Raw genomic sequence first — 25,968 nt, forward strand, 5'->3', positions numbered from 1 at the left:
ACAGAGTTCTCAACTAAGAAAATGAAGCCTGGCAGCTGTGACTGGGGAGAGAAGGGAGTGAGGGGGGACATTGGTCAGTGAGTGACGCTCAACTGGATGCTCCCTGTGGCCTCTGTCCCTCAGCCTCAGGCTGCTCCCTACTCCAGGGATCCCCCCTCTAGATCTGCTCTAGTGAGCATGGGATGGACAGATGGTGACTGGCACTCAGCTGTGCCCAGTGCTGCTTCCCCGCCCTGCTGAGCACCGGAGGATGCTTGATGCCCTCCTGGAGCTTCACAGCCAGCCTGCTTCTAAAAACAGCTTGTGAAAAACCACTGAGTGCAAATATGGGCCCTGGCAATGTGAGAAATGGGTTCTTTGCGGGGCCCTGGCCATGCACAATGTGTGATGCAAGTTTGAGAGGTTTTTTGGTCTCCCAGGGCTGTCCTGCAGCCTGTCACCTAACACCTTCTTTCTTTCTTAAACCAGTATATTTTAAGCCCAAAGCAATGTGTTATCTCTAAAAGAAAAAAGGAAAAAAAAAAAAAAAAGAAAAGCTCAATCTTTTTTGTTTAGATATAGTTATAGCTGTTATAACTGGGAGTTTTTGTCCTGCAGTGCGTTGGGTCTGGGGATATTTTAAGAGCTCTGTTATCTTGTGCTGTGAGGGAATACAATAAATATGTAGATAGCGAGTGCTGCTGCTTTGAAAGGTAAGTAAAGGCTCTGTGCTGAACTGACACTAGCTGAAAAATTTGTTCAGCCTAATTAGCAGCAAATCACTTCTGTGTCCAACCTTGCTTGTAGAGATGGGAGCCAATTCCCCCTCTCTTATCCTCTGCTGCCCTTCGTGGGTTTTCAGAGCCCTCCCTGGCTGAGCGGTGAGGGTTTTTGTGAGGACACAGATCTGCAACCACGTGTCACTGCAGACTGACGAGTGCAGAATTACTGGAAATTCATGGGAAACTGTACTCCCATCTCAGGCTTTGTCTAGGGTTGTTCAAGCTGTCATCGGAACCAGTCGTGATCGATTAGCTTTTAAATTTCATGAAATTTTAATTAAAGAATGGAAAGCCCACGAAGACATCATAGGACAAGAGCTCTGGAAACAAATACAATTTCACTTCCAACCATTAGCCAGAAAAGCAGCAAATGGTTGACTGCACATCACCATTGCAGTCTAAGGAAAAGTACAGCTCTTGGCTTCGGCGGGCAGGTCATTAGTGACTGAATAATCAGTGACATTTCCCTTCTAAATCTGACACAAATGAAGTGCAGTGCCCTGGAAAAAGCCATTAAGTGCAAAGCCTTGCCTTCACTCTGCTCCAGGTATTGCAGAACAAGTTCTAATGGCAGCCTTTAGCTGGGATTTGGCTTTGATAGTGTCCACGCGATAGGAGCCCCCCGGGATGCCGAGAGCCAAATGCTTCCAGCCTTGCACGAGCCATCGTGCCGTGCACAAACAGAAAGTGAGACTTGCTCCTTGCTGGCGTTCACAGATGCGGCCGGTAAAAGATACAAGTAGGAAAACCTGTAATCTGGAATACTGGAGAGCTGAAAGGTGTATTCTTGTGCCTGAGAGGTACCAGCAGGTAAAGGTCTTGCTCATCGTGGAGGTAATTTAGAGCTGACGTCCTCCCGTGAGTTCCCGTGGCAGCTCTCAGAGCTGGGTGTTAACCTGTTTTCCTGCACGTTTGAAAGCGTTTTCTCGATGGGAGTGGAGAGCGAGTGGCACCGCACAGGAAAAAGGAAGGACTGGGCTTGTTTATGTCTGTCCTTGACTTTCTCTGAATAACGTGTTGTCAGATGGACGGAGTAATCAAATGGGTGTAACTTCCTCTGCTCCCTCCCCGCGTGCCATGGCTTTGAAAATAGTGTCAAAAGGTTAATAGGAGCCAGACTGCCTTGGAGGGGGACTTGTGCTTAAAGCAGTGAGTCTTGAAGAAGATTCTTCTGGGAGAAAAGACTGAATGGGGGAAACTTTTCCTAGGCAAAAGCATTACCAGGATCTAGACTGGGAAGCACTGTTGTCTTGGAAACTCTGTGCTTTGGAGCTGGATGTCTGATCTTCAAAATTCCTTTTTCTTTTTCTTTATGGACCCCAAAATAGAAGTTGTTGATGCAGTCAGTGTATCTTTTTTTTCAATTGCTTTGATTTATATTTAGTCCTGCATTGGGAAGTTCCAGTGCAATATTTTTGGTCATTAGCTCTCCTGGTCGTGTTTGGGTTAAGAGTCTACTATTCAGAGGATAAATCTGTTCTGGGTATAGTCCTGTGAGCTATGGTCATACTGAAAACACATGAGTGACCACAGATAAAAGTGTATTTTTAATGAGCAGTTTCATTAATGATAGGGAAAAAAACATCCCAGGAAGGTTTGTTAGTGGCTCACCAATTCCACTCCCAGCTATTGAATAGTTAGTTCCAGCTGAAGGCTCTTGTTAGTTTTATTGCCTAAGCAGGGCGTGGGAGAAGATGCTGTTTCAAAACAAAAGGCTTTGTTGCCTTATCAGAAGTTTCTATTTTATATATTAGGTTTATGATGCATCTTTAAAGTGTGTATCCAAACACCTGGATTTATATAAGCATCCAGGCAGATATTGCCATGTGATATTCTTTATCCTGACATGTTTTGGACAGGTTAGATTCCTAAAATTTCTTTTGAGATTTGGGACTCTCTTCTGAAGTTGGAGGAGATGCAGTTTGAACCCTCATCTCACTGCAGAGCAACATTTCCCCTTGCCAGCATCTCACTTTCCGTCACTCAGGGTCCCAGGATTGTCCTCTTTTCCCGAGTAACAAGTGACAGGACAAGGAGAAAACAGCCTCAAGTTGTACCAGGTGAGGTTTAGATTGGATATTAGGAAAAAATTCTTCATGGAAAAGTCTGTAAAGTGTCGGCACCGGCTACCCAGGGAAGTGGTGGAATCACTATCCCTGGAGGGATTTAAAAGATGTGTATGTGTGGCACTTGGGGACGTGGTTTAGTGGTGAACATGGCAGTGTTCACTGGGCTATCAGTTGGACTTGATGATCTTAGAGGTCTTTGCCAGTTTAAAAAATGCTATGATTCTGTTTCTACATGACCCAGAACCCAAGTCAAAACAGAAAAAATGGAGTAACTTTATTTTGTTCTGCAGCTTAACCTGCCCTCTCGCTGACCCTCTCACCAATGCTGGACCACAGCTCCCATTAAATCCGTGATTTAAGGCCTGGGGAGGCAGGAGAGGTGTGAGTGCTGGACATTGCCTTTGTGCCTTGGAAACCTCCTGAGCACAGAGGACAAAGCTTCTCTCTCTTTCCCGTCCCCAGGTGACGTTGTGGACATCTACCAGCGGGAGTTCCTCGCCCTCCGGGACCGCCTGCACGCGGCCGAGCAGGAGAGCCTGAAGCGCTCCAAGGAGCTCAACCTGGTCCTGGAGGAGATCAAGAGAGCGCTCTCGGAGAAGCAGGCCCTGCGGGATATCAACCGGACCTGGAGCAGCTTATCTGGTGAATAAACAAGAGAAGTTCATGTTGAAGCCATTTGCTAGTGAGGAGGTAGAGAGGTGTGCGTGTGTGCAGGGCTGTGGACGGGACCTGCTCTTCTCTCCCCTGGCACGAGCAAATTGTGGAGTTCAGAGGGACTTGGGAGCTCTAAAACTCCTGTTTAATTAGAGGTGCATATGCATCATTAAACAGAGATTTGCCTCTGCTGAGGATATTTGCCAATTTGCTTGCTTACAACCTTTTTTCCCTCCCTTGAAAGTCATACACACCGTTTCCTATGGCTGTATTGAATCCATATGGAAAATGGGTATCCAAAGAGAGGGGGGAGGAAGGAGTTGGGCTGGCTGAGCACCCCTCGCCAATTTATTTGTTCTTTTTTTTTTTTTTCCTTAAGTTGCTCGGTTGAAGAAAATTGGATCTCTACAGAAAGATCTGATTTGACCTTCATTTTATCTTCATTCTCCCCTCTCCTTCCCAAATATTTTGGGATTTCTTTGAGGCCCTCCTGGCTCCTGCTGAACTTTAATTGGGTTTGTGGTAGCGTGTTAAAGGTTGGCCTGATTTTTTATAACCCAGCAGTAGTCTCGAGTGGCCAGGCTGCTCTAAAAAGGCTTTTTGCCTTGCAGTCTCTTCCTACCTACTGTGCCTTGCAATTGATTCCCTTTTCCTTTTTAAGACGAAACCAAGTTAAAACTGTGGAATATCACCAACAAGAATGTGCTGCACCTTCCCACCATCTTCCATCATTTGCCACATTTGCTGTCTAAGGAGAACAGTCTGCAGCCAGCCGTGCATGTGGGACAGGGGCGCACTGGAGGTAAATGGGAATTAGTGCTGCTTCTGGTGCTCTTCCTCACCTTGGTGCCTGTCCCTCCCCTTTCCTCCGGGCCTGGCTGTGGTACAGGAATGAGCAGGACTGGAGGAACGGCTGCATGCGTCATTCAAGCTTCCTTGGTGTCGTGACATGTGGGGTGGGTAAGCCATGTCACGTCTGAGAGTCTACGGGGGAGTGCTGTCTGTGCTCTGGACTGGCCCCAAAATGTTCTCGATGCTTCTGCCAGATGCTGTTTGCTGCTTTCCATCTCCAGAATGCTCTAGCCTTTGCCTGGAAGGGGGTCAGATAATGCATTGTTTGCAGGTGCTTCATGGAAACTCTGATCCATCTGAGGAGACAAATCCCATTTGGAACAGGACTTGGGTTACTAGATAATAATAATACCCCCCTGCTCCTGAATCCCAACCCAACACCAAAGAACTGACTTGTCTCTCCTAAACTGAAGTCCTTCTGGCCATGGGAGGGGTTTGGAGAACAGAAGTGGTCTTGAAGTTGCTGTTCACAGGCTGAAAAGGCCTTGGGGCGGGAGAGGGGTTTTGGGTGTTTCCTGAGACATCATTCCTTCAGGAAGAAAAGGCAGGGTCTATCTGACTGCCATGGGTGCCCTGCCAACCTGGTGCACTGGGGTGCTGCTGGTTGGCACTGGGCTGGGGGACAGGAGTGTGGGAACCCTGCGTAGCCCGGGAACCCACCAACCTGCTGCTCACTGCTGGGTTTTAATGACAGAGCCTGTCCCTGAGCAGGTGAGCCATGAGCTGATCAGGGAGCAGAGCAAGGTGTCTTGCCCAGCACAGCCCCCTCTCTAAAATCTCTCCATGGCCCTGGGCAGTGTCCGTCGTGATGGGAATCCCCAGCGTGAAGCGGGAGGTGCATTCCTACCTCACCGACACCCTCAACTCCCTCATCTCAGAGCTCAATCAGCAGGAGAAGGAGGACTCCGTCATCGTTGTCCTCATTGCCGAGGTAAGACACAGCTTTCCCAGTTTGCCCCGTTTCCCTGGCTCCCATCCCACTGCCTGCCACGCTTGCTGCCAAACAGGACACTGCTGACCCAGCCACCAGCTCTGCTGCTTACTGGGAGGACAAGCCCATCCTGGGATCATCAGGTGTGTCTTGCCCAAAATGAAACACCCGGTTGGGCCAGAGAGGGTCAGGATGTGAGCAGGCAAACGTGTCATGTTAGCAGATGCCTGTGGGACACATCTCATCTAAATCGTGGTGCCTCTTGCAGGGTGCTTGAGTGGTTATTCCTTAAATGTGCTGAAGGAGCCCCATGACCACGTCTTGGGGAGCTCTGAAGCAGATACATTTCACCACGTACCTGTAGGACAGCACTAACTCCCTCTCAAAACCTGTGAGTCGATGATTCGGGGCTGAGACTAATTTGCCTCTTTGTACTGGTGCCTGGAGCCCAGAATCAGTTGCTGAATCCAAGGGCTAAAAAGCCTTGATACATTAATCCACAAGAGCTGCTTTTATCTATGGGTTTAGATGGTTATTTTTCTCCATGGCTTTCCCCTCAGGATTATTTTCTTGAGCCTGAAGTGCATTTGTCTTAATTTCCAGAAATCCGGTGAGAAAGATAAACCTCAGTAGCCTGTTACTGGGAACAGAGCAGAGATGAATGCCCGGGTTTGCTGCCTGTTTACCCATAATGTGACATTTTGAGTAGCATTTGGCCTTAGGGGCTCTGACTGGTATTTTGTACAAGAAAGTGTGCACAGATGGGTGCAGCCCAAAGTGCCCAGGACAAGGTCTGGTCCTGGCTGTCATCTGCCTCCCTTGGAGCCAGGGCAGGTTTGGTGGCTGTTTTTGCAGTGTGTAAGTTGAAGCATGAGAGGTTTCAAGCAACTTGACCCAAAACTGTTTTAAACTGCAGTAATATTTGTAGTTGACTTGGAGATAAGTTGCACGGCGTGGTGGCTCCTGACTTTCATGTGTACCTGCGATGAGGGAAGTGAACAACAAATAAATTAATTCTGATACTGTGAAGTGCAGGAGCACACGTGCCATATCCCAGTAACAGTGGTGGCAGTTGTTGCAGATCCCACCTTTGTCACTGTTGTCTCTGGCAAAGTTTGCCCTTGGAGCTACACCCACTTCTGTGCCTGCTCTGCCTCTTCCCAGAGTCTTTCTCCATGTACCTGCACTTGTTAGGGCCCCTTGGGCACGGGATAAAGAGTAAAAAGTGGAGAGGGTATGAACCTGGAGCAGATGCTGAGTAGTTTGGAGACTCAGCACAAGTGCAGCAACTGAATGTCCCTTGTGGGATGGGAACTTCTCATTTCCAAGAGCCACTGCAGGTGTCATCCACAGTGGCTGGGCTGCCTGGGAGACCTGGGAGCTCCTTGGCTGCTGGAGGGGAGCCCTGGGGTGAGGTGGCCAGCTTGGCTGTCACCAACCCACTGTTTCAGACACTTGGAGTGGAGCTGCGTGTTTCCTGCCTTTGTTTTTCCCGTTGCTGTTTTTTTGGCAGCCCTGAGGTAAGAAATCAGTCCAGCGCTGGGGCTCTGAGCCCTATTTAGGAAAGGGACCTTTTCCTCTCGAGAAAACCCTCCCTTGTCACCATTCCAGTGTGGAAGTCCTGTCCTCAGCTTGTGACACATGCCCCTGATGTCTCACTTCTCACCTCCACCCAGTGCTGAGCGCAGCAGCAGCTGGTCCCGGCTTCTACCATGCTGTGTCTGCAGATCCACCGCAGTCCTGTGATCCATTTGACTGCCCAATGCCACCACCAGGAAACAGGAACAGTTTTTGCTCTGGGGTCTCCTGCCCTTTGTTCTGGGGTTTTGTTTTCCCAGTCACTCGGCAGATGTTTTCTGTCCCGGGCCTGTCCCCGTGTTTGCACTTATCCGCAGATAGCGGGGCTGCCGACCTTTGTCTCCCAGCACGGGTTGCCAGGTTGATTGTGGGAACAAACTGGGGGTTTTTAGGAAGGAAAGTGTCCAAATGAACCTGAAATGAAAAATGCACACTTATAAATAAACCCCTCTTTTTCACCAAAGGGGTGGAGATTTTCTTCTGCCAAGGGTATCCACTTGGATACAAGCCAGCGGGTGTAGGGAAAAAATAAGTAGCCCAGCAGTTAACACTTTGTGCAAACACTTGGTGCTGGCAGGGGCAGAAGTGCCACGAGAGCACATGAGGAAGATGTGCAGGGCCTTGAGTCCTTTAGGATGGATTTTGGTGTGTGATGCCTTTGTTTAACACTGACCCCAAAGGAGGGCTCGTGAGAGTAAAACTGGATAGAAGGAGACATGAAGGTGAATGAAGATGGTACAGAGGGCTGACAGTACCCCCGGGGTGTGTTGAAGATGATTTCTGAGCCACGGGGTACCCAGGCTGAGGCTCAGGGCTCTAACAGTGCTTTTCTTTTGTTTTCAGACGGATCCGCAGTACACAGCCGGAGTGGCAGAGAATATCAAAAACTTGTAAGCATTTCCAAGTGGCTTCAGCATACAGCTTGTGCCTGCAGCAAGGCCAGGGAATGGCTTCATTAAGGAGAAAACACATACTTTTCTGTTTCCCTATTTCATTTTGTTGTTGTTTCAGGGAGTTTTTTTCCTGTTTTTAAACTCTGGGCTGTCTTTGCTATTGCTGCTTCCACTTTCTGCTTCTTCCAAAATGCATCCCATATGCAGCTTCCAGGAGTCTGCTTTGTGCTCGCGGCGTTTAACACAGGCGGTCATGTTGTTCTGCTTTGCTCCTTCTGTCCTGGGGCATTGTGAGGAGATGGCTTATTTAAATTTCCAGTTGTTTCTGTGTCTAGTGCAGCCCTGTACCCGTTCCGTGCAGTCTGGGCAGTGTGGCAAGCACACCCAAATGCTCCTGCCTTTATTTTGCTTTAAAAATCCACGATCCATCTTTCTTCCCGCTCCGGCCTGTTTGTTTTCCCCTTGTTCCAGGCTCTAGTTACATTTGTCTCTTGTGCTGGCTGCTATTTATGTCCTGGAGCCTTAGTGGCTTCTGCAGCTTCGTCTGTGGCTGTTTAAGCCAAAGCTGGTGTTGGATTATTAACCGAGAGCCGGTCCAGGCGTTAACGGCGTCAGAGCTCTGAGGCAAGGGAAGAAGGTGGTGAGAGAAGGGGCAGTGACTCCCGTCCAGCTCCTGCGATTGCGTGTTTCCAAAGGATCGCAGTCGCCCTGCGAAGGAGAAGCGAAAGGGCAGCACATCCTCCCGTCCCCGAGCCAATGATGGGAGAGGGGCTGGGAAGTGCGTGGTGAGGGTTGTGTTCCCGGGCACTTGCAGAAGAGCTGAAACAGAGCCCTCCATCTTGCTGTGCAGGAGCTGGCAGGGCTCCCCTCCTTCTGCCTGCTGGCAGGAGGACGCACTTATCGGGGGATAATGGACTGATTGTCCGGTGGATCCTGATGAAATTACCGGGCGCCGCTGCAGAGAGCGCCTCTGCGCAGAGGACCTGAAACTTTAATTGACTTAATGATTTGATTTCTCGTCATCCCCCTCTCCAGTGCCTCCTGCCCCTCCCTGATTCACTGAAATTATTTTTCTTCCAAATTGAATTGAGGTGGTGTGGGGCCAGGGCAGGCTGGACTTTTCTCTCACAGGAGGGAAAAAGCTGTTGCCGCCTCAGTGCAGATTTTGTCAGCTCAGCGAGAAGCTGCCGTTTCGCTGCTGCCGGAGGAAGGGAAGATTTGAAAATGTTAGCTGAAAAACCTGCCAGTCCCGGGGAAGGAATAAGGAAGGGAAAAATAAGTGAGAAGTTTTTGGCAGCCTCGCTGCTTTGTCTCCCTCTGCCCCATCTCCCGTCCTCCAGACTCTGCACAAACAAAGGAAACCAGCCTTGCACCAAATGTTCTCGAAAAGGCAGTATAAAAATAACTGGTTTTCCTGCTTATCTCTCACAGTTAGAGGCAATCCCGGGGTATTGCTTGCAAGGGTGATGTAGGTGCCTGCTTTTCAGATGGGTGACATTATTTTTTGTTTGACTCTTTAAAGGGTTCTTAAAAGCACATTATAGGAAAAGTAGATGCTGATTTTATCAGCATAAGAGAACTAGGTAGAATTCCTGCTGGCTCTCTGAACTGCAGCACAGCGATGTTTTAAGCAACTTAGCAGAAATGTGTAGCATAACCTCGGCAAAATTAATTTTAATTACTGATGCATTTGGGAAATCTCTAAATGCCAGTAATGCCAGCAAGTCCTTTCTTTGGTGAACCCGTCTGCTGGTCGTTTAATCCTGTAAAGAGTACACGGTGCTCACAGCCAGTCCTTAAAGCTGACCTGTGTGTATGTGTGTGCACGGGAGGGAGGAGGAGCATGTGGGGCTAATAGAGACCATGGGAGGGAGAGAACAGCTTAAAAACTTCAGGCAATCCCTGCTGACGTCCTTTGGTGAGGCCTGAAAGTGCACTAGCTGCCAGGGAAGCTTGACCTTAGGGGCTGTATTTTTTGTTTGGGTCTGCAGCTCACTGATGGGTCAGACGTGGAGGTTTTTGTTTAGTGCTGTTTTTCTCCCTCAGATTCCCAAAGGAAATACACTCAGGTCTCCTGGAGGTAATTTCCCCGTCTCCGCATTTCTATCCTGATTTCTCCCACCTGCGGGAATCCTTTGGGGACCCCAAGGAAAGAGTCAGGTAAGAATCAATGAGCTTATAAACAAGCAAGCCCTGAATTGAGGAACTGTAGCATCTTCCCCACTGATTGCAGCAGAGAAAGCTCTTCTGCAGGGCCAGGCAAGGCCCTTAAACTTGCTTTATCCAAGATCTGGAAGGATGTGGTGTGATGTAGCAGGGATGGCACCAGCTGGCACCAGCTTTGCCAGGCTTGCCTTGTGCTGTGGTGTTTCCATCACCAAACAAGGGGCTCATTTTAACCCAAATTATCTTCACTTTGGGAGTCCCTGAGCTTTCCAGTAACTCTTAGCTGACCAGTGTGAGACCAAAAGGGAGAGGCTGAATGCCATCCACTCCACCTCCCAGAGCTGTGTCACCTTCTTGGCTCAAACCAAGCCCGACATCCCAGCACTCTTATTGTCTTTGTCTCTTGCAGGTGGAGGACGAAGCAGAACCTGGACTACTGTTTTTTAATGATGTATGCCCAGTCCAAAGGCATTTATTACGTGCAGGTGGGTGTGGTGCTGGGGGCAGAGGGAAGATGGGAGTACCTGAGAGTTCACTGTGTCTCTTACCAGCTGAGAGCATGTCCAGTTGTGTGATACAGCAGAGTGGCAGCGGGTTTTAACCTGATAGGTTCAAAAGCTGGGCTTCTAAAGTACTTTTAGACTTGGAGGCCTCCCACCTAGGGAGGGCAGGAATCCTTGTTTCCTTTGCCTTTTAGACTGAATGAGAAAAATCTGCTTGGAGCATCTTCTGAAATAAACTGGGTCTGTGCCAAAGCTTCCCTCTGGTCTGTGGTGGGATTGCTCTGCATAGAGAGAGTGTTACTGTGACCTGCATGTGTCATTGGCACTGAGTGTCCTTTCCTCTTGCAGCTGGAGGATGATATTGTGGCCAAACCAAACTATCTCAGCACGATGAAGAACTTTGCCTTGCAGCAGCCCTCCGAGGAGTGGATGATCCTGGAGTTCTCTCAGCTGGGGTTCATTGGTAACGTTCTCCCCTGCTCACCCCAGTCCTTTCAGGCACAGGCACAAGTGACTGCTAGCTCTTGCCAGCATTTTATGCTCTTGATCAAACAAATTGTCCCCACGAGATGGTAAAATACTTGGACTTGGTCCCTCCCTGTTTTTGCAATGACCCTTGTGTTTGCACAGGGGAGAAAGATCCTCGCAGCTGGTACTGGTGATACTCATTTTTAGTAAAAATAAACCTGGTCAGTGGCCCAGCTGACAGCCAGAAGCTTAAATGTGACCAGTAGCTTTTAGGCTGGATGGGATCTGGATTTGCCTAAGAGTGTGCAAAAGGAAGTTTACATCAGCCCAGAACTATTTTGGGAACAGCAGTACATGGTTGCAGTAGCAGTTTGATCTGTTGTTTTGGATACTGGTTTGATTGGCTTAAAACTTGTAGTTTTTGGGGCAGGAAATGGGCTGTCCTGCAGCTGGCTGAATGTTTTTCATCCTTCTTTCTCACTACTGAATGGGAGAGTTTTAGACCTTTTGATACTGTTGTGACCTGTGAGACTCTAATGCTTTCTAATTCTGTGATGAATATTAAATCCGGAACTGTATTAGCGGTGCCCGCAGTGCTGGTACATAAACCAGAGCCACGTGGTATTTCCTTTACGTAGAGAGAAGGACAGATCCAGCCATCACAGCCCAGTCTCCCAAGTTTTTACTCCTCAGCTCTCATTTTTGACCATTTCATACCACAGCTCCTCTCTCTTGCCTCTTTCTTTGTGCTGTAGGAAAAATGTTCAAGTCTCTGGATCTGAGCTTGATCGTGGAGTTTATCCTGATGTTCTATAAGGACAAACCCATTGACTGGCTACTGGATCACATCCTTTGGGTGAAAGTCTGCAACCCTGAGAAAGATGCAGTACGTAAATAATCTCAGTTGAAGGGAAACCTTCTGTCGTGTGTGGGGGCAAATGTGTGCTTGGCTGTGTCTCCAGAGGACCTTTCCTGTGAGCTCTGGTGCTGCCTGACTTTGCCCCGATCCGTGCCATCCCTGTGGAAGGTGCTGCAGGGGTGCCCCTGTGGATTGTGCAAGCAGAGACCTGGGAGTTCAGGCTTTTGTATTCTGCAGCTGCCAGAAAAGGCATTATTTCTGCATCTAAGCACTAACAGGGTATTCCTCCTCCAGTCCTCCAGGGCAGTGGCTGTTCCCCATTCCTCAGTGTTGTTTTTCACTCCGGTGTGCTTCTCTCCCCGAAGCCATTCCCTGCTCGCTGACCATAACCCCGGAATGACCCTTTGACGCCAGCCCCGTGTGCCGAACCCGCCCGGAGCACACAGGGAGGCTGCCCAGAGAGCTCACCCTGCATGACCCGGAGCACGCCCGCCCTGCACAGTCTGCCAGAGCGAAGCCAGAGCACACAGAGCTCTCGTCAGGGTTTCTAGGAGGGTGCAGAGAGGTGAAATGGGCTCTGTTTTCGTGCTGCCATCTCGTTTGCAGAGCCATGTCCACACGAAGCCGTGAGTGCCCGTGCCCTGTGGAGGTTGTGCTTGAGCTCCCATCATCATCAGCAGCAATGAGGGGCTGTAGTGAGTGGGAAGGGCAGAGGAGGAAAGTGTGTGGTAGCAGGTGAAAGATGAGCTCACCACCAGATACTCACCTGTCTCCCCTCTGAACAGACTGAATTTACTCACCCTGTGCTCAGGTGTGACAGAGCAATCCCCAGACCTGTCCAGCAGCTCCCACAGTCCTCACAGCCATGGGCAAAGCCAGGTTGGTGGGATGCTGGGATGGAACTGGGAATGATGCTGCTGTGCCCCCACCTTCAAAATCCTCAGCTTGAGCACTGATTAAATGCAGATCCTGCTGTGCAGGATCGTCTTTTCCTTAACTCGACTGTGCTCATCTTTTCCTCCCTGGCGGAACCAAGGTTTTCCCAGGGGAAACTGCAAACCTCTTAAACCTGTTGCCTTTTTAAAAATTAACCTACTTTCCATGTGGATTTCTGGCTCCTTTCCCCCACTGTTTGCATGATTAACTCTGCACAGCTCCCTTTCAAACATGACTTTCCCTTGTAAATCCCACTGTGCAGAATCAAATTGGTAGCAGGGAGGATTTGTCTTTTTGATTGAAAGTTTGTTTGACCCTAGCTTTCGGTAAGTGCTTTGCCTGCTCTGGATATATTCTGCTCTTTCTTTTTTAACTAATTTTAGATTTACCTGTGGTAGAGCTGTGTGAAAGGATGACCTTCTTACCACCAACTGAGCCATTCCCCCTCCTGGCTTGGCTGAGACAAGACTGCTTTCAGCGATCGTTTCTTTAGCAGAAGGGGAAAAGGGGAGAAAGAGAAATCAGGAGATGCTGTAACTTCCTCCATTCCCCTTCCTCCTCCTCTCCTCATGCAGAGTGAGATAGACCTGATGGGGTTGCATCCAGTGTTACTGGCAATGAGTAGGCTCTGTCCCATTAGCGTGGCTGGTTTTAATTTTCTAATGTAACGTGAGCTGGATTAGGGGATTATCTCCTTTGCAGCTTGCAGGGGCCATGCCTGGAATTTCCCAGCTCCCTGCACTGTGGCAGAGGTCCGTGCAGGCAGCCCTTAGTGGGGGCTTGGTTTGATGCCCTGTCTGTGACAGGCATGCAGTGACACAGCACCCGTGGTGGGATTTCTGCCGGGGTTTCTCCGGGGTGAGAGGCTGCAAGAGCAGATGGTGTTAGGGGTGTGCATGCATTTCTTTTCTTGGAAAAAGCAAAAGCCGGATAACAAATACCCTCTCAGTGCTGCTTTTAACCTGTATTTTTGTCCTGCTCTCCCAAACTGAGAGAAATAAGCTATTTTTAAAATGTGAGTTCTCACCTCCCCACGCTCTCAGCGTTTTTCCCTTTTGTCCTTTATTCCCTCTCCATCGTCTCTCTCCCTCCACACCATGAAAAATCACTGCCTGGATTGGAGTTGCATCTCCAAGCTTATTTATGTGGTGGATAGGCGTGAAACAGCCCAGCAGGTTTGACAATGGCACGTGCTGAACATCTGCTTACAATGTCTGCCAGCAAACTGGAAACTGCCCATCCCAAAAGAGCCCACACTTGGTACCTGTTCACTTGGGCTCTGAGTCATCCCAGGACTTGCTGTACTTTCAGATGTTGGTGATCCCAAGCTCTGAGTTGTAGGAAAAAGGCTTTCCCAATAAGCCAAGGACAAAAGAATCTAAATTCTCTGGCTGTCCCTGCTGAGAGCCCAGACATGTTTTGCTCAGCATTCTAAACTACGCTTGGCAAGGAGGAATTTGGCACTTAGGCCTGGGTACTCCAGCTGCCCAGCAGAGCCCTGTGGGTGAGTGACTGAGAGTCACTCCGTTTCTCCAGAGCATGGTTAAAAGCCCTCTTGCCAAATCCGAGCCTAAATAACACAGAAGGGCGTAGAGATGGAGAGGCAGGGCTGTCTGTCACTCCTCATGCCCTTGTCCACCCCTCTCGTGGGCCACAGTTGCCCACAGAGGTTGAGCCTGGGGCACAGCGGGGTTGTCTCGTTTCAGAAACACTGCGACAGGCAGAAGGCAAACCTGAGGATCCGCTTCAAGCCCTCACTCTTCCAGCATGTGGGAACTCATTCCTCCTTGGCTGGGAAGATACAGAAGCTGAAGGTGGGTACCAGCTGCCTGTCCAAGCTGCAGGTGGCCTGTCCTGCAGGCACCTGGGAACTGGCTGCTTTTGGGTGGGGACATCGGTGACAGCAGCTGGTGGGACGGTGGCAGCTGGATTTCTGTGCAGTGATTGTGTTTTATTCCGAGTTACAGTGAGCTCAGATAGCTCCTGCTCCTCAGAATGGCAGTGACATGCACCAAGAGTCACTGCAAGTTCTTAAGCCTTGGTACAGGTCCTGGCCACCCCATCCTAAGTACCAAACTGGGCATATACTTCAAAGCATCTACTGAAAAGCCCTGGAGAGATGACTCCTGGATTGGTCTGACTTCCTTTCCACCCCACTCCACATTCCCAGGATTTGGTGATAGGTGAACTAGAGCTCGCTATATAAGAGCTTAAATTGTTGGTGTGCATTTAATCATCAACAAAATAAAGCTTCTCATAAATACATGTTCAGGACCCATAGACACATATCCCTGGGCTGTGCTCATCCCGTGTCTGTGTGATCCCCAGGGAAATGGGTGGTGTAATCCAGTTTGTATCACAGTTCAGTGCCCGTCAGGCTGTGTAATCCAGTCACTTTTATGCTATTGTTGCTCTCCCAGCCGCCTTCTCCTCGGGTGTAAGGACTGTTTCCAGAGCTCCTGGGGCAGGGACATGCATTCAGGGATACTTGGACAATGAAAAGCTCTCTGGTGCTGGATCAGAGTGCAGAGCAGAAGTGTTTCTCTGTGTTGCCTCTCCTGAAACTCTGTTCTGGCATCCAGTCACACATTCCCCTGCCTGGTGCCTTCCCCAGATCGCTTCCATCCCTCATCCTTCTGTGCTGTGCAAATGGAGAGCTTTGAATTTGCTGAGACCTGAGTTCCTCACGGGCAAGAGCAGCTCATGGCCCTCCTCTGCCCTTTTGCTTTGTGCCCCCCAAGGACAAGGACTTTGGCAAGCAGGCGCTGCGGAAAGAGCACGTCAACCCTCCTGCCGAGGTGAGCACCAGCCTGAAAACCTACCAGCACTTCACCCTGGAGAAGGCTTACCAGCGGGAGGACTTCTTCTGGGCCTTCACTCCCACCGCCGGAGACTTCATCAGATTCCGCTTCTTCAAACCGCTCCGGATCGAAAGGCCAGTGCCTGGGTGGGGCCAGCAGGGGGGCGTGGGGACAGCCTGGAGCGTGCAGAGACACCTGCATTTTTGCTCTTCTGGCAATTTAAATGACATTTCTTGCCCATCTCCTGCTTGGCTGCCCCTTGCTGAGTGTGGGTTTGCGTGGCTTTGGTCTCTGTCGCAGGTTCTTCTTCCGCAGCGGGAACATCGAGCACCCAGAAGACAAACTCTTCAACACGACCGTGGAGGTTCTGCCGTTTGACGTAAGTGTTTTATTGGGAACTGAGGTGAGGGTGGAGTGGGAAGCAAAAGGGGGTTGAGAGAAGGGAGCTGCTTTAAGCCACCAGGAAAATCTTAACAAGACTCAAGTGCCTCTGAGAGGTGCTGGCTGGGAGCCAGAGGGTCGCACCCGCTGTGATGCCACCTCAGGAGTGCAGTGCTGTGCTGAGCATTGCTGTGGAAGCATTTCCTGCCTGCAGAGGGGATGCTCAGATGGGTGGGATGGCTGCAGAGGAGGGGACAGAGCCAGGATGGTGCAGTGGAAGCAGCAGCCTGAGGACAGCAAATGCCCTCATGTTTTGGGGCAAGAGCCTCAGGGTGCCAGGCAGGGAATGAGGTGGCAGGGCCTGCTGGCGTGGGCAGCTCCAGGGTTGCTGCTGTTCCTTGGGGCTTTTGGATGGCTCTTGCCATTGGCCTTGCACAAAACTCCTCTCCTTCTGCAGAGCCTGCAGTCAGATAAGGAAGCTTTGCAGGAGGGAAGAGGCGCAGTCGTCAAATACCGCAGGACACCGGATGGCTACATCCAGATAGGTACAGTGGGGCACGGGGTGGCCTGCTGGGTTTGATAACACATCCTCACCTGCATGTGAATCGAGACCCTTAGTGCTGTTTGCTTGGCAAAGAGTCATTTCTGCTTGCCAGGAGCAAGGTTGGAACAGGATTTAATTATCGTAGTCTCCTTTGCTCCACTGCCCTCCCTCTTAGACCAGGTTGTCCTCTTCAGGTAGTTTTTGGTCCTGCATTTCTGCCTGTCTCTGCTCAGAGCTGGGACCAAATTATGCAGATTATCCAGTTGCTTAACCTGGGGTTAAAATCCTCCACCGTGGGTGATTTTGTGGTCTCAGTCCTCACACCATTTGCAGGTCGGACTTTGTCTCTTGCCACCTGAGCTTGTTTTAGTGTTTGTCCTGTCCTTGGACAAGAATGAGCGATTGCAGCCTATGGGGACCTGCTGCTGTGGGGTTCAGCCCCGGTGTCCCTCCTAAGATACTTTGGGTTTTTTTTCCTAAATAAATAAATAAAAGAAAAAAATTCCCTGGGACATGTAGCACTTTGCCACCTTTTTTGTTTTGTTCAGCTGATTTTTCTTCCCCAAAGTGTGGCATTTTGCAGTGTTTGGCCACCCACGCTGCTGGTTTTCAGCCCATCTCACCTTGGGGAGCTGTGGGCAGGGCCTGCCATGGTGGCCTGTGGTGCCCTCAGGGAGGGGGGAATGTGGAGGGGCAACGCCAGGGGACTGTCCCTGTGTTACCCATGTGCTCTCCCCACCAGGCTCGTTCTCCAAGGGTGTTGCAGAGGGCGAGGTGGACCCGTCCTTCGGGCCGCTGGAGGCCATCAGGCTGTCCATCCAGAGCGACTCCCCGGTGTGGATCATCCTGAGCGAGGTAGGCCAGGCTCCCCCGGCAGGACCCCACCGCGGCCCTGCACGTCGCTCTCATCCCACCCCTCTCTTCTTTCAGATTTTTATCAAAAAAGCAGAGTGAAACGGGCACGAGGCAGAACGGACACACCGGTGGATCCCTGGTCCTGCTCCCTCCCTCCCGCTCCCTCCTCCCCGCGGCGCCTTGCCCGGACAAGGACAGCGCAGGGCCGGCTGCCGGAGGCGGCACACACCGACAGACCGCGGCAAACCTGCTACCGGGCTGGCACCACCATCCCTAGCGGTGCTGCAGGGCCAGGACGCCCCGTCATCTTCTCCAGAAGAGGAACAAAAAAGCAAAACCCAACAGCCCGTGCAGAGGGCTGGCTTTGCTCGGCTCCCTCGGCCCCTCGGGATGCTGGCTGCCGCTCGGGACACACGGACACAGGGGGCAGTTTGGGGTCGGGACAAGCTTTAGTGAGCGTGGGGACAAAAAGCACCTTCAGCCCAGGACAGGGCGATCTCTGGCTGTGTTTGGGGACAGAGCGGGGCTTGGTCACGGTGAGTCCTGCAGGCTGACCCCGTCGGCTCTGGGATGGAGGCGGCCAGGGACCGAGGTCTGCCCTGCCCTCGCCCAGGCAACAGTCCTGGCCACAGCTGAGGATTAAGCGAGGGCAAAGACTGACCCTCCTTCAGCAGAGGAGGAATGAATCCGAAGGGGTTGGAGCTATGAGTATGGCAGGGAAAACAAAAAAAATAAAATACGCCACACTGTGCCTGCCAGCATCGATCACAGCCCCTTAACTCACGGTGAAGTCTCCAGTGTCTTCATGCCTTGAGATTGAGTGCAGAAACCATCTTTTTTAAATAACTATTTCAGTTATTTGTTGATGTGAGGTTTTTTGGGGGGGTAAAAAAAAAAAAAAAGCAGAAGTAGCCCAGTTCAAAAATAGTAGGGATTAGTGTAAATCCCAATGTCCTTTCAGCTATACACTGGAATGCATTATACTACTTTAATGTGCTGTATTTTTTATTATTGGATACATTTGATTTTTCAAGTACATCTCTCTCTATAAATATATAAGATAATGTGCACTGTAATAAAAGCTAAATTTAAACCTTTGGTGCAGCAGTGAGAGTCACTTGAAGCAGGGCTGCTCTAGTCACCCCCAAGTCAACCCCAAGTTCGCAGTGGAAAGTGAAATCCAGAGAGCACAAAGTCCTACTGGGGGGTAGGTGATAAATGAAGTCAGGGCCAAGCCAAGGTCATTAAGTCAGTGCCAAAACCAGACCTCAGCACTAGAGTCAGGCTTTTCTGCCAATATTTGGGTATGGTTTTAGACAAGTTTTCCCATCCTTTCCAGTTAATTTTAATCACAGCAGCTTTTCCTATGAAGCCCAGTCCCCAGCCCTCAGATGTTCTCACACCAGTTCCCAAGCGCGTTTGACGATCACAGGTGATTTCTGCTGAGAACAGCAATTTATTTTTGTGCATCCATGATGTGATCCTTCCAACACAGATCATTACAGCAGTAAGGAGGACAGACAACAGCACGGGGGTCAATCTGTGCTCCGCGAGGCAGAGCCAAAGGCATTTTAGAGCAGACAGTGCTACAAAACCCAGCAGTGAAGCAGGGGCTGGGGAGCATTTGCTTCCTGTGATCTCTGAAGAGCAGAGGAGTGCCAGCATCAGCCTCCCTTCAGAAAGGAACACAGAGCCAGGGAGGTATTCACTCTGACTGTGCCAGCTGAGGGTAAACAGTGGGTTTTGGGAGAGCCACGACCCCTTTCACTGGGCACCGTGTTGCTGGAGGGGCTGTGCCAGTGCTGCCATCCTTGTGAAGGAATGGGGCTGCAGGAAGTGTGCCAGGAGCCCAGCTATTGCCAGCCCCAGCAGCAGCCAGAGCAGCCAGGCACTGGCGTACAGTGGTCCCAAGCTGGGCAGGAGAAAACACCCAGGTCAGACACCGCCAGCCCATCTGGGACACAAAGTGTGCCCACAGGGCTTGGCATCCCCACCCTCCTTTGAGACAGTCAGGGAAGAGGTGACACAGCCACGAGCACGTGGGGCAGGAGAAGGAGGTGACACAAATCTGCCTGCAGTCCCACCCGTGGGAAGGAAACCTGCTGCAGGGGCCACGTCCTGCCCCCAGCCCCCCTGGGCTGGTGTGGGGTGCTCACAGCCTGGGCTGGGTACTCACCGTCCCTGCGCAGCCACGGCGTATCCCTGGAAGTACTTGAGGCGGGTGTAGAGGTACAGCAGCCCAAATGCTGCAGTCACTCCTGTGGGGGAGAGAGGAGTCGAGTTCTGACAGGGTCAGGGGTCCCTGGACACTGCCAGGGCTGCATTCCAGCACAGGCACCCACAGCCCTGCTTCCCATCACAGATGGGGCATGGCCACGAGAGCCAAATGCAAGAGGGACTAAGTTGAATCACTGTGGGAGTTCAAATGGGGTTTCTTCCTTCCCTTCTTGTGAGGGATGAACTTCTCTGCCCCCCAGAGTTGGACTTGGGTTGGCAACGCTCCCTTCCATGGTCCTTCCTTGCAACTCCCCTGTGGCAGCAACCAAGCCCCTGAACTCACTTGGTACAGCATAGACAGTGGATGAGTAACTGTTTGGGTTATGGTTTCTCGTCCTGACATAGAAATTCGGGTATCATGTGGGAGCTTTGCCTCAGATTGCTGCCCCCCTGGCACTCTGGGACAGCCTGACCTTATCGAAGAGAAGCAGCATAGTGGGACAGCCAGGCTCTGGCAAAGCAGCAAGGGCTGCCAGTGCCTGCTCCACCAGACAGGAGACAGGCTCAACAGCTCCCAGCAGCTTCATGGATGCTGGAGTTGAGGTGCTCCTTGATCCATCTGGTTAAAGAGGAACTTTGCTTTCCCCAAACAGCGGCCTCACAGGTACAGAGAGAAAGTGTCTGAGTTGCAACGAGATTTAAACTGAGGCGGCTTTTTTGGTTTGTGCACGTGGCTTAGGGTTTCCCCCCACGCCTCTTACCTTGATGGAAGAAGATTCCAGCAACCCAGAGGAGCGAAACGAAGATTGGGAAGTACTCTGAGCAGTTTGCCCTGGTGAGAACAAGAGAAGAGAGTTAAAACTGCCTCATATGTTGGAGCCTGGTTAACCAAGGCCAGAGAAGGGAACTGGAAACACACATCAGAGCAAACCAAAACCCTGGAATGACGAGCCATGGCTAAAGTGGAGATTTGTCTCTGCTGGACCCCCGACAGGCTCTATCCTGTCCCCACACACAGCACTGCCAGAGAGCTGCTGCACCTACAGCTGCTGGGGGAGAGGCTCCTCGTCAGTATTGAAGGAGAGTTCTCTTCCCCTTGGACACCCAAATTTGCATGTCACACAAATCACAGTCCAAGAAAGCTTTCTCTCAGAAAAAATTCAGCAGAAAGTGATCAGATCTGCAGCCAGGTTTTCTTCTTCCTTTTTCCCTTAGTGGCAAAAATAGAGATTTTTTGCAAGAAAGGACGGTGGGAGCTGTGCTATTAAAGACATTGGTTGTGTTTCTCAGTTTCTCCTACACTTTACCATTCCCTAGGCAAATTAATCTTAATTTTGGCCAAAACTTTACCAACTCATGGGGAATGGAGCCAAACTGGGAGCTGGAATAAGTCTGAAGAACCTTATGCTGCAAATAGAGCTTGAGCCTCGGTGAGGGAAGGTTGCCAGGTTTCCTCAAGTGAGTAATGCATCAATACCATTTTTCCTTTTTTTTTTAATATATATGTATATATCAAATTATCCATTTGAACGCTTTTCCACAGGGAAAAATAGGGGGGAAAACCCACAAAGAGGCAACACGTTTTCAAGTCTGAGTTCCCTGAGGTGACCTTCTCTGCAGACCATAGCAGAGGGCTTCCCAGCACACCACGGCCCGTGGCACGACTCGGTTAACACACATTTAACAGTAAAGTATTTAATTAAAAAGCCTCATCAGCAGAGTGAGGCTGATGCCTCCGTGCAGGCTGGCCTTCCATGGCACCACAGAAGGACTGAAGGGGGTGTTTTTGTCACACCATAAATGTTTCCTGCACACTGGCAAGGGAATGCAGCTGCTTTGTTCAGCATTTAGCGCCGTGCTGGAACCACCCTTCAAACCAGCCCCGGCCAATTCCTTTCAATGGCTTTACAAAACAGGATGACTGAGATGAAAGACGGAATCTGGTGCTTGCTGGAAGCCGAGGGGCTCTGTGAACGCTTCCAGTTTAGCTCCAGCGTTGCTCTCTCCATAGGAACAGAGCAAAAAGAAACAGCCCTCAGCATGGGCCCACGAGTGCTGACTCTCACAGCACAATGGCTCCTGAGAGGGAAAAAATTAAAACACCCTCGTAGCTGGTTCTTCCAGCAAGGCTCCAATTCAACGGCAAAAACTTCCAGGCAAATGTCAGGTTATTAATATATCTTCAGCTGCTCTCACGATTTGGTGCCAGTGGTAGCATTAAATTTAATGATTCTGAGCATTAATGCTCCACACCCCTTTCATACGGCCACGAATTTGTAATTTGGCCGCCTCAAGGTGCCAGAAGGAGGATTATCATGGATGGACAGAAACACCCCAGCCAAAGGGCTCCAAATCAGAACTCCAATCTCTGCACCCAGAGCACTGAAAAAAAAAAAAATCTAATATCAGTAGCAATAAGTGAAAAGGAGACTTGAGTGTGACCAGTCTCTCGTGACAGTGACAGTTGACTCAAGTCATATCTAGACAAAGTCATCACAACAAAGCCAAAATCTTACTGAGCTCTGAAGATCCGCTCAAACTCAGGGTGACCTGCTGTCTCAGGAGGGGAGATCTTGTACTTCCGACGGGCATAGATCACCTGCAGTGCAAAATAGGCTGAAAACAGAACAACACAGCAATGAGAAGAGCCCAGCAGTGTTTGTTTAGCAAGGCTTTATCTAGCTTGGAGTCAAGCAAGTGGTTAGAACAAAGGAGCCGATATGGTCTGGGTCCAACATCCAGGGCTGTCACACATGACCTGGTATAAATGCACATTTGTTTCATTTTTAAATGTTTTTTTCATGTTCACATTTTTAAACTCAGGTTCGGTTGTCCTGGCACAGCACTGGTGCTGGATGGCACTTTGCATTGTCTCACGCCCTTGGTGCTGCTCCCCAGCAGAACAAACACACCAGGGCCTGCAAAGAACAATAAAACCTCCCCAAGTCCATTCCCATCACAAAGTTATTTCTTTATCTTGCATTTTGTGTTTAGAGTATCCATACACCCTCAGCCAGTCTGACAGGAATGATGGACAACATTTTCCACTATTCCTAGCGGGTGCAAAGCTTTTACACAAGGATGGTCCACGTCACAGAGCAGCATCCAAGCTGTCAGGCACTGGGACACCATTAAGTCAGTTAGAGGTGTTCATAACCATGGCAACAAAAGGAAATGGGGAAAGGGGTGATGATTTTTTCCCCTTCCTTCCTGCAGGGGAGCCCCAAGGCTCCAGCAGTTCAAGAAGCAGAAGTGCTGCCAATACCTGCTCTGAGCCCATGCCGGGTTTGGGCTGAGGCACTGGCTTGGTGTCTGCTACACCAGTTCTTTGTACATCTGTAAAGGACATGGAAAGTCACTTTAAAACAATGAAAACATGAAGATTTGGACTGTTTATTGAAAGTTCTTACTCCCATAGGTGATTGCTGATGCTTCAAGTGTTTTTTATTTAGGTGCACCACTACACTGATTTTATTGAAAACTCCTGATTTCATAAAGGAGAAAATTAAATCATAAAAACAATTACTTTGGTGGCTGTGGTAGTGTCACTGAGACACTTGGATAGCAGATAGCAACTCACATAGCAACATTTCCAGGGCATCACACAGAGAGACAAGGAGCCAGAGTGGAAGGCCTGTCTTGTGGACTGTCTTGCTGTAACAAAGATAAAAGCAAAACAGCAGGATAGAGCAGGGGAAGTAGGGACAGATGTTCCAAGATTAAAGACAAGATGTGTGCCTGCAGAAAAGCATTAGAACATATGTAGAAGGGAATTAGAAATGTAAATAATCTGATGCTATGTGACTTGTGTATCACAACACTTTAGTAATTTCAGTATGCAGACATTCCTCAAAGAACACACTTTAAAACCATTAAGCATGTTCTAGTGTCTTCCACAGTGATCCAGCCCTAAATGAGAGGTGCTGACAGAGAAGGGAGGAGAGATTCTTCCTTTTGGGAAGAATCAGTCCCCAAAAGCAGTTCTCAGAATGATGTGTTCATAAAGCCCACCCTGCATGAGCCTTCTCAGCATGGACTTTGGGCGAAAAAGAGTTCAACCTACCCTGCAGAACCTTTCAAACCATTTTTTTTTGTGATTAATGTCTCGAAGTTAATCACCTGTGTGGATTCCCATGTGGCATGCAGGGACCGAGCTCTCCCTGAACTTTGCTCCTCAGTGGAAATATTCTTCCTTCTCTATTTGATTATGTCCACACACTTGTCAAACCATATCATAGCTGTTATCTGCCACATTTGAGTGAACATGGCAAACAAGCCCTGTGGGGCCTGACAGACAGTGACATTGCATAATCTTCCTTTCCTTTGAAGCCATAAAATAAAGGAGGGTGGGGGGAACCTGGGGTAGAGTAATTCTGCTGTGTGGTCCTGTGTTCACCACAGGGCTGGGGCACATTTCTGAGCTCAGAGCTTCACTCAACTGAGCATGAAACTGCGGGCTCCCAGAAAATTCTAAGGAAAAAATAACAAATCAACCAACCAAGCTCAGCCATTAAACTGCATCTCCTCCACCAGGATGTGATGGAGGAATATTCGTAGGTATAGCCCCTGTCTGTGCTTCAGTGCTCACCTGCTCAGAATAATCCCAGATCTGTAACTCACCTACAGAATGTCCCCCCAAAATACGCAAGGAAAGCCACAGCACAGCTCTGACTCACAGTGACACGAGCAACACGTACTTCATATCAGCAGATAGAAGGAAAACACGTAGTATTTTGCCACTGCTCCTTGGCTTCCCATGCAGGGACCATAAAACCAGGATGCTTTATCCAATCTAACACAGACAGGAGGGTGGCAGTGCTCGCTGTTTACCTGCTGGCTTCACAAACGGGTAGGGTTTGCATAGCATGAAAGTAAAACGCCCAAGGCTTCAACCTTTAAAAAAGATACCTGAAGTTCCCATAAAAGAGATAAATTTCAGACAAAACTGCTATCTAGGGACTTGCTACTGAGGGGTGCCCAAAGGAAAAGGGCGTAGCAGCATTTCTGTAACTCAATTTGAAGTTTTCTCCATGTCTTCTCTTTGCATACTAAATGCTACCTCACTCCCACTTAGTTTAACAACAAAAAAATTCAGAATACAGAAGCATCTTCCATTTGTAGCTGCAGATATTTCCCTTTAAACTGAGTGGAAATTACTGATAATTCAGAAATCTTGAACTCTGTTCTTCAAGTGGCATATTTGTGTTTTAAATAATGCTTACACTAAGAGATTTATCATCTGATGGCTAAAAATACATCAGGCTGCTCAGTGATTCACATCCATTTGTAAGCAGAGGTGTGATAGCTCTATGGTGAATTAATTCAGAAATAATAAATCCCACAGACAAACCTTCCCTTATAGAAATGTGAAGATTTTAATACAATGGGGGCTCTATCCGCACCTCAGGTAGGGGAATATCCCCTTCCATGACCCTCCTGAAGCCCAAGGGGGACAGACTTTGCCCAAAGGACCCACAATTAAAGAGAGCTTGGCAACAACACCGCTCTAAAAGGTGTAAACGCATCTGTTTATACTACAAGAAGTCAGTGAGCTCCTTTGAAGACGTCTGTGCCTATTTCTGACCAGAAGGGCTCGCATTAGCTTCCAAATTACTGTGCTGTCTGGTCATCTGCTCTGTGCAGTTAAGCTGCAAGGACACATAATGATACTGGTCACAGTGGGGAAATGCCTGTGTGCACGAGGCTCTTTTCTCTGTACATCCCATGTCTGAACACTGGCCTCTCCATCAGCACACTTACTGACCTGCCTTCATTTTGGCTACCTCCAGCCACTCCAAGTTATATATTGCCTGCTAAAATTCAGGCACAAACTATTTTAGAACATTCTGTTGAAATCAAGTCTAACAGATTTACCTGCTGGCTTTGAGGGTTGCAGATCGTTCTAGCCCCTATTAAATAACGACCACCCTCAGGCACTGACACTTCTGCCACGAAGGGCCAAACATTTGTACCATTTTAACATGTGGGAAAACAGCAGCTTTCACTCCACAGAGACTCCAAGCAAAACATAGGAACCGTGTTCCTCAAAGTTTGACATAACTAGCTCAACACTACCAAGCACTGTATAAAAGGCAATTTACCTTGTTCCAGGACTCCCAAAACCGTGACCGTGGCCAGCAGGTCTATCTGATCCCTCATGGTGCTGCCTGGAGCAAACCCCAGCCAGGTGTGATGGGTAGAACTGCACCCCAAACCCCTCTCCCACCCTCCCAACACCACACACTTCAACAGAACTGAGTTATTCCCCGGACACAGGTGTTTCCTCTACCACACCTTAACTCACCTTAACTCCCTCCACACCACAGGGTTTTCCAAAGCAGGCAGCCACCAGAAAATGTCTATTCCAGCCAAGTGGCCTTTGCTGAATGATGGAACAGCAAAAAGCTTTGCACGGGAAAACTGTGAAATTCTTGTAATTATATTTGCAGATTTTACACAATGACTGGATTATACGTTGCCAGCAAGGGAAAGATGATGGA

The 25,968-nt window shown here is 49.5% G+C and overlaps 2 protein-coding genes across 2 annotated transcripts; one reads left to right on the top strand and one right to left on the bottom strand.

Moving 5' to 3' along the window:
- Positions 1-3,190: 3,190 nt before the first annotated feature.
- Positions 3,191-18,176, top strand: MGAT4B (alpha-1,3-mannosyl-glycoprotein 4-beta-N-acetylglucosaminyltransferase B; the record flags this gene model as incomplete). Its single annotated transcript, XM_027909016.1, has 14 exons — positions 3,191-3,472; positions 4,146-4,286; positions 5,134-5,267; positions 7,689-7,735; positions 9,785-9,898; positions 10,314-10,389; positions 10,756-10,870; positions 11,631-11,761; positions 14,377-14,484; positions 15,412-15,605; positions 15,772-15,850; positions 16,310-16,397; positions 17,139-17,251; positions 17,327-18,176. Coding segments are annotated over 14 exons (1,646 nt in total), but the record flags the coding sequence as incomplete, so codon positions are not given.
- A 634-nt stretch (positions 18,177-18,810) lies between these two features.
- On the bottom strand, positions 18,811-25,627 carry LOC114071247 (leukotriene C4 synthase-like). The gene is made up of 5 exons (XM_027909017.1): positions 25,570-25,627; positions 21,985-22,084; positions 20,230-20,300; positions 19,428-19,509; positions 18,811-19,163 (listed from the first exon to the last, which is right to left on the bottom strand). The coding sequence occupies exons 1-5, from the start codon at positions 25,625-25,627 to the stop codon at positions 19,016-19,018; spliced, it is 459 nt and encodes a 152-aa protein (XP_027764818.1). The 3' UTR covers positions 18,811-19,015.
- Positions 25,628-25,968: the final 341 nt, after the last annotated feature.

This window comes from Empidonax traillii, unplaced genomic scaffold, assembly GCF_003031625.1.
Source record: "Empidonax traillii isolate 1590-97213 ecotype Southwest subspecies unplaced genomic scaffold, ASM303162v1 scaffold1916:size58622, whole genome shotgun sequence".
Taxonomy (NCBI): domain Eukaryota; kingdom Metazoa; phylum Chordata; class Aves; order Passeriformes; family Tyrannidae; genus Empidonax; species Empidonax traillii.

What these genes read in the sequence shown, in the direction of transcription:
- LOC114071247 (XM_027909017.1), bottom strand. Translation starts at nt 25,627, where the DNA reads ATGAGGGATCAGATAGACCTGCTGGCCACGGTCACGGTTTTGGGAGTC. An exon ending in GAGCGGATCTTCAGAGCTCA is followed by an intron (nt 20,301 to 21,984) that starts GTAAGATTTTGG and finishes TGTTCTCACCAG; the next exon opens with GGCAAACTGCTCAGAGTACT. An exon ending in TGGAATCTTCTTCCATCAAG is followed by an intron (nt 19,510 to 20,229) that starts GTAAGAGGCGTG and finishes TCTCCCCCACAG; the next exon opens with GAGTGACTGCAGCATTTGGG.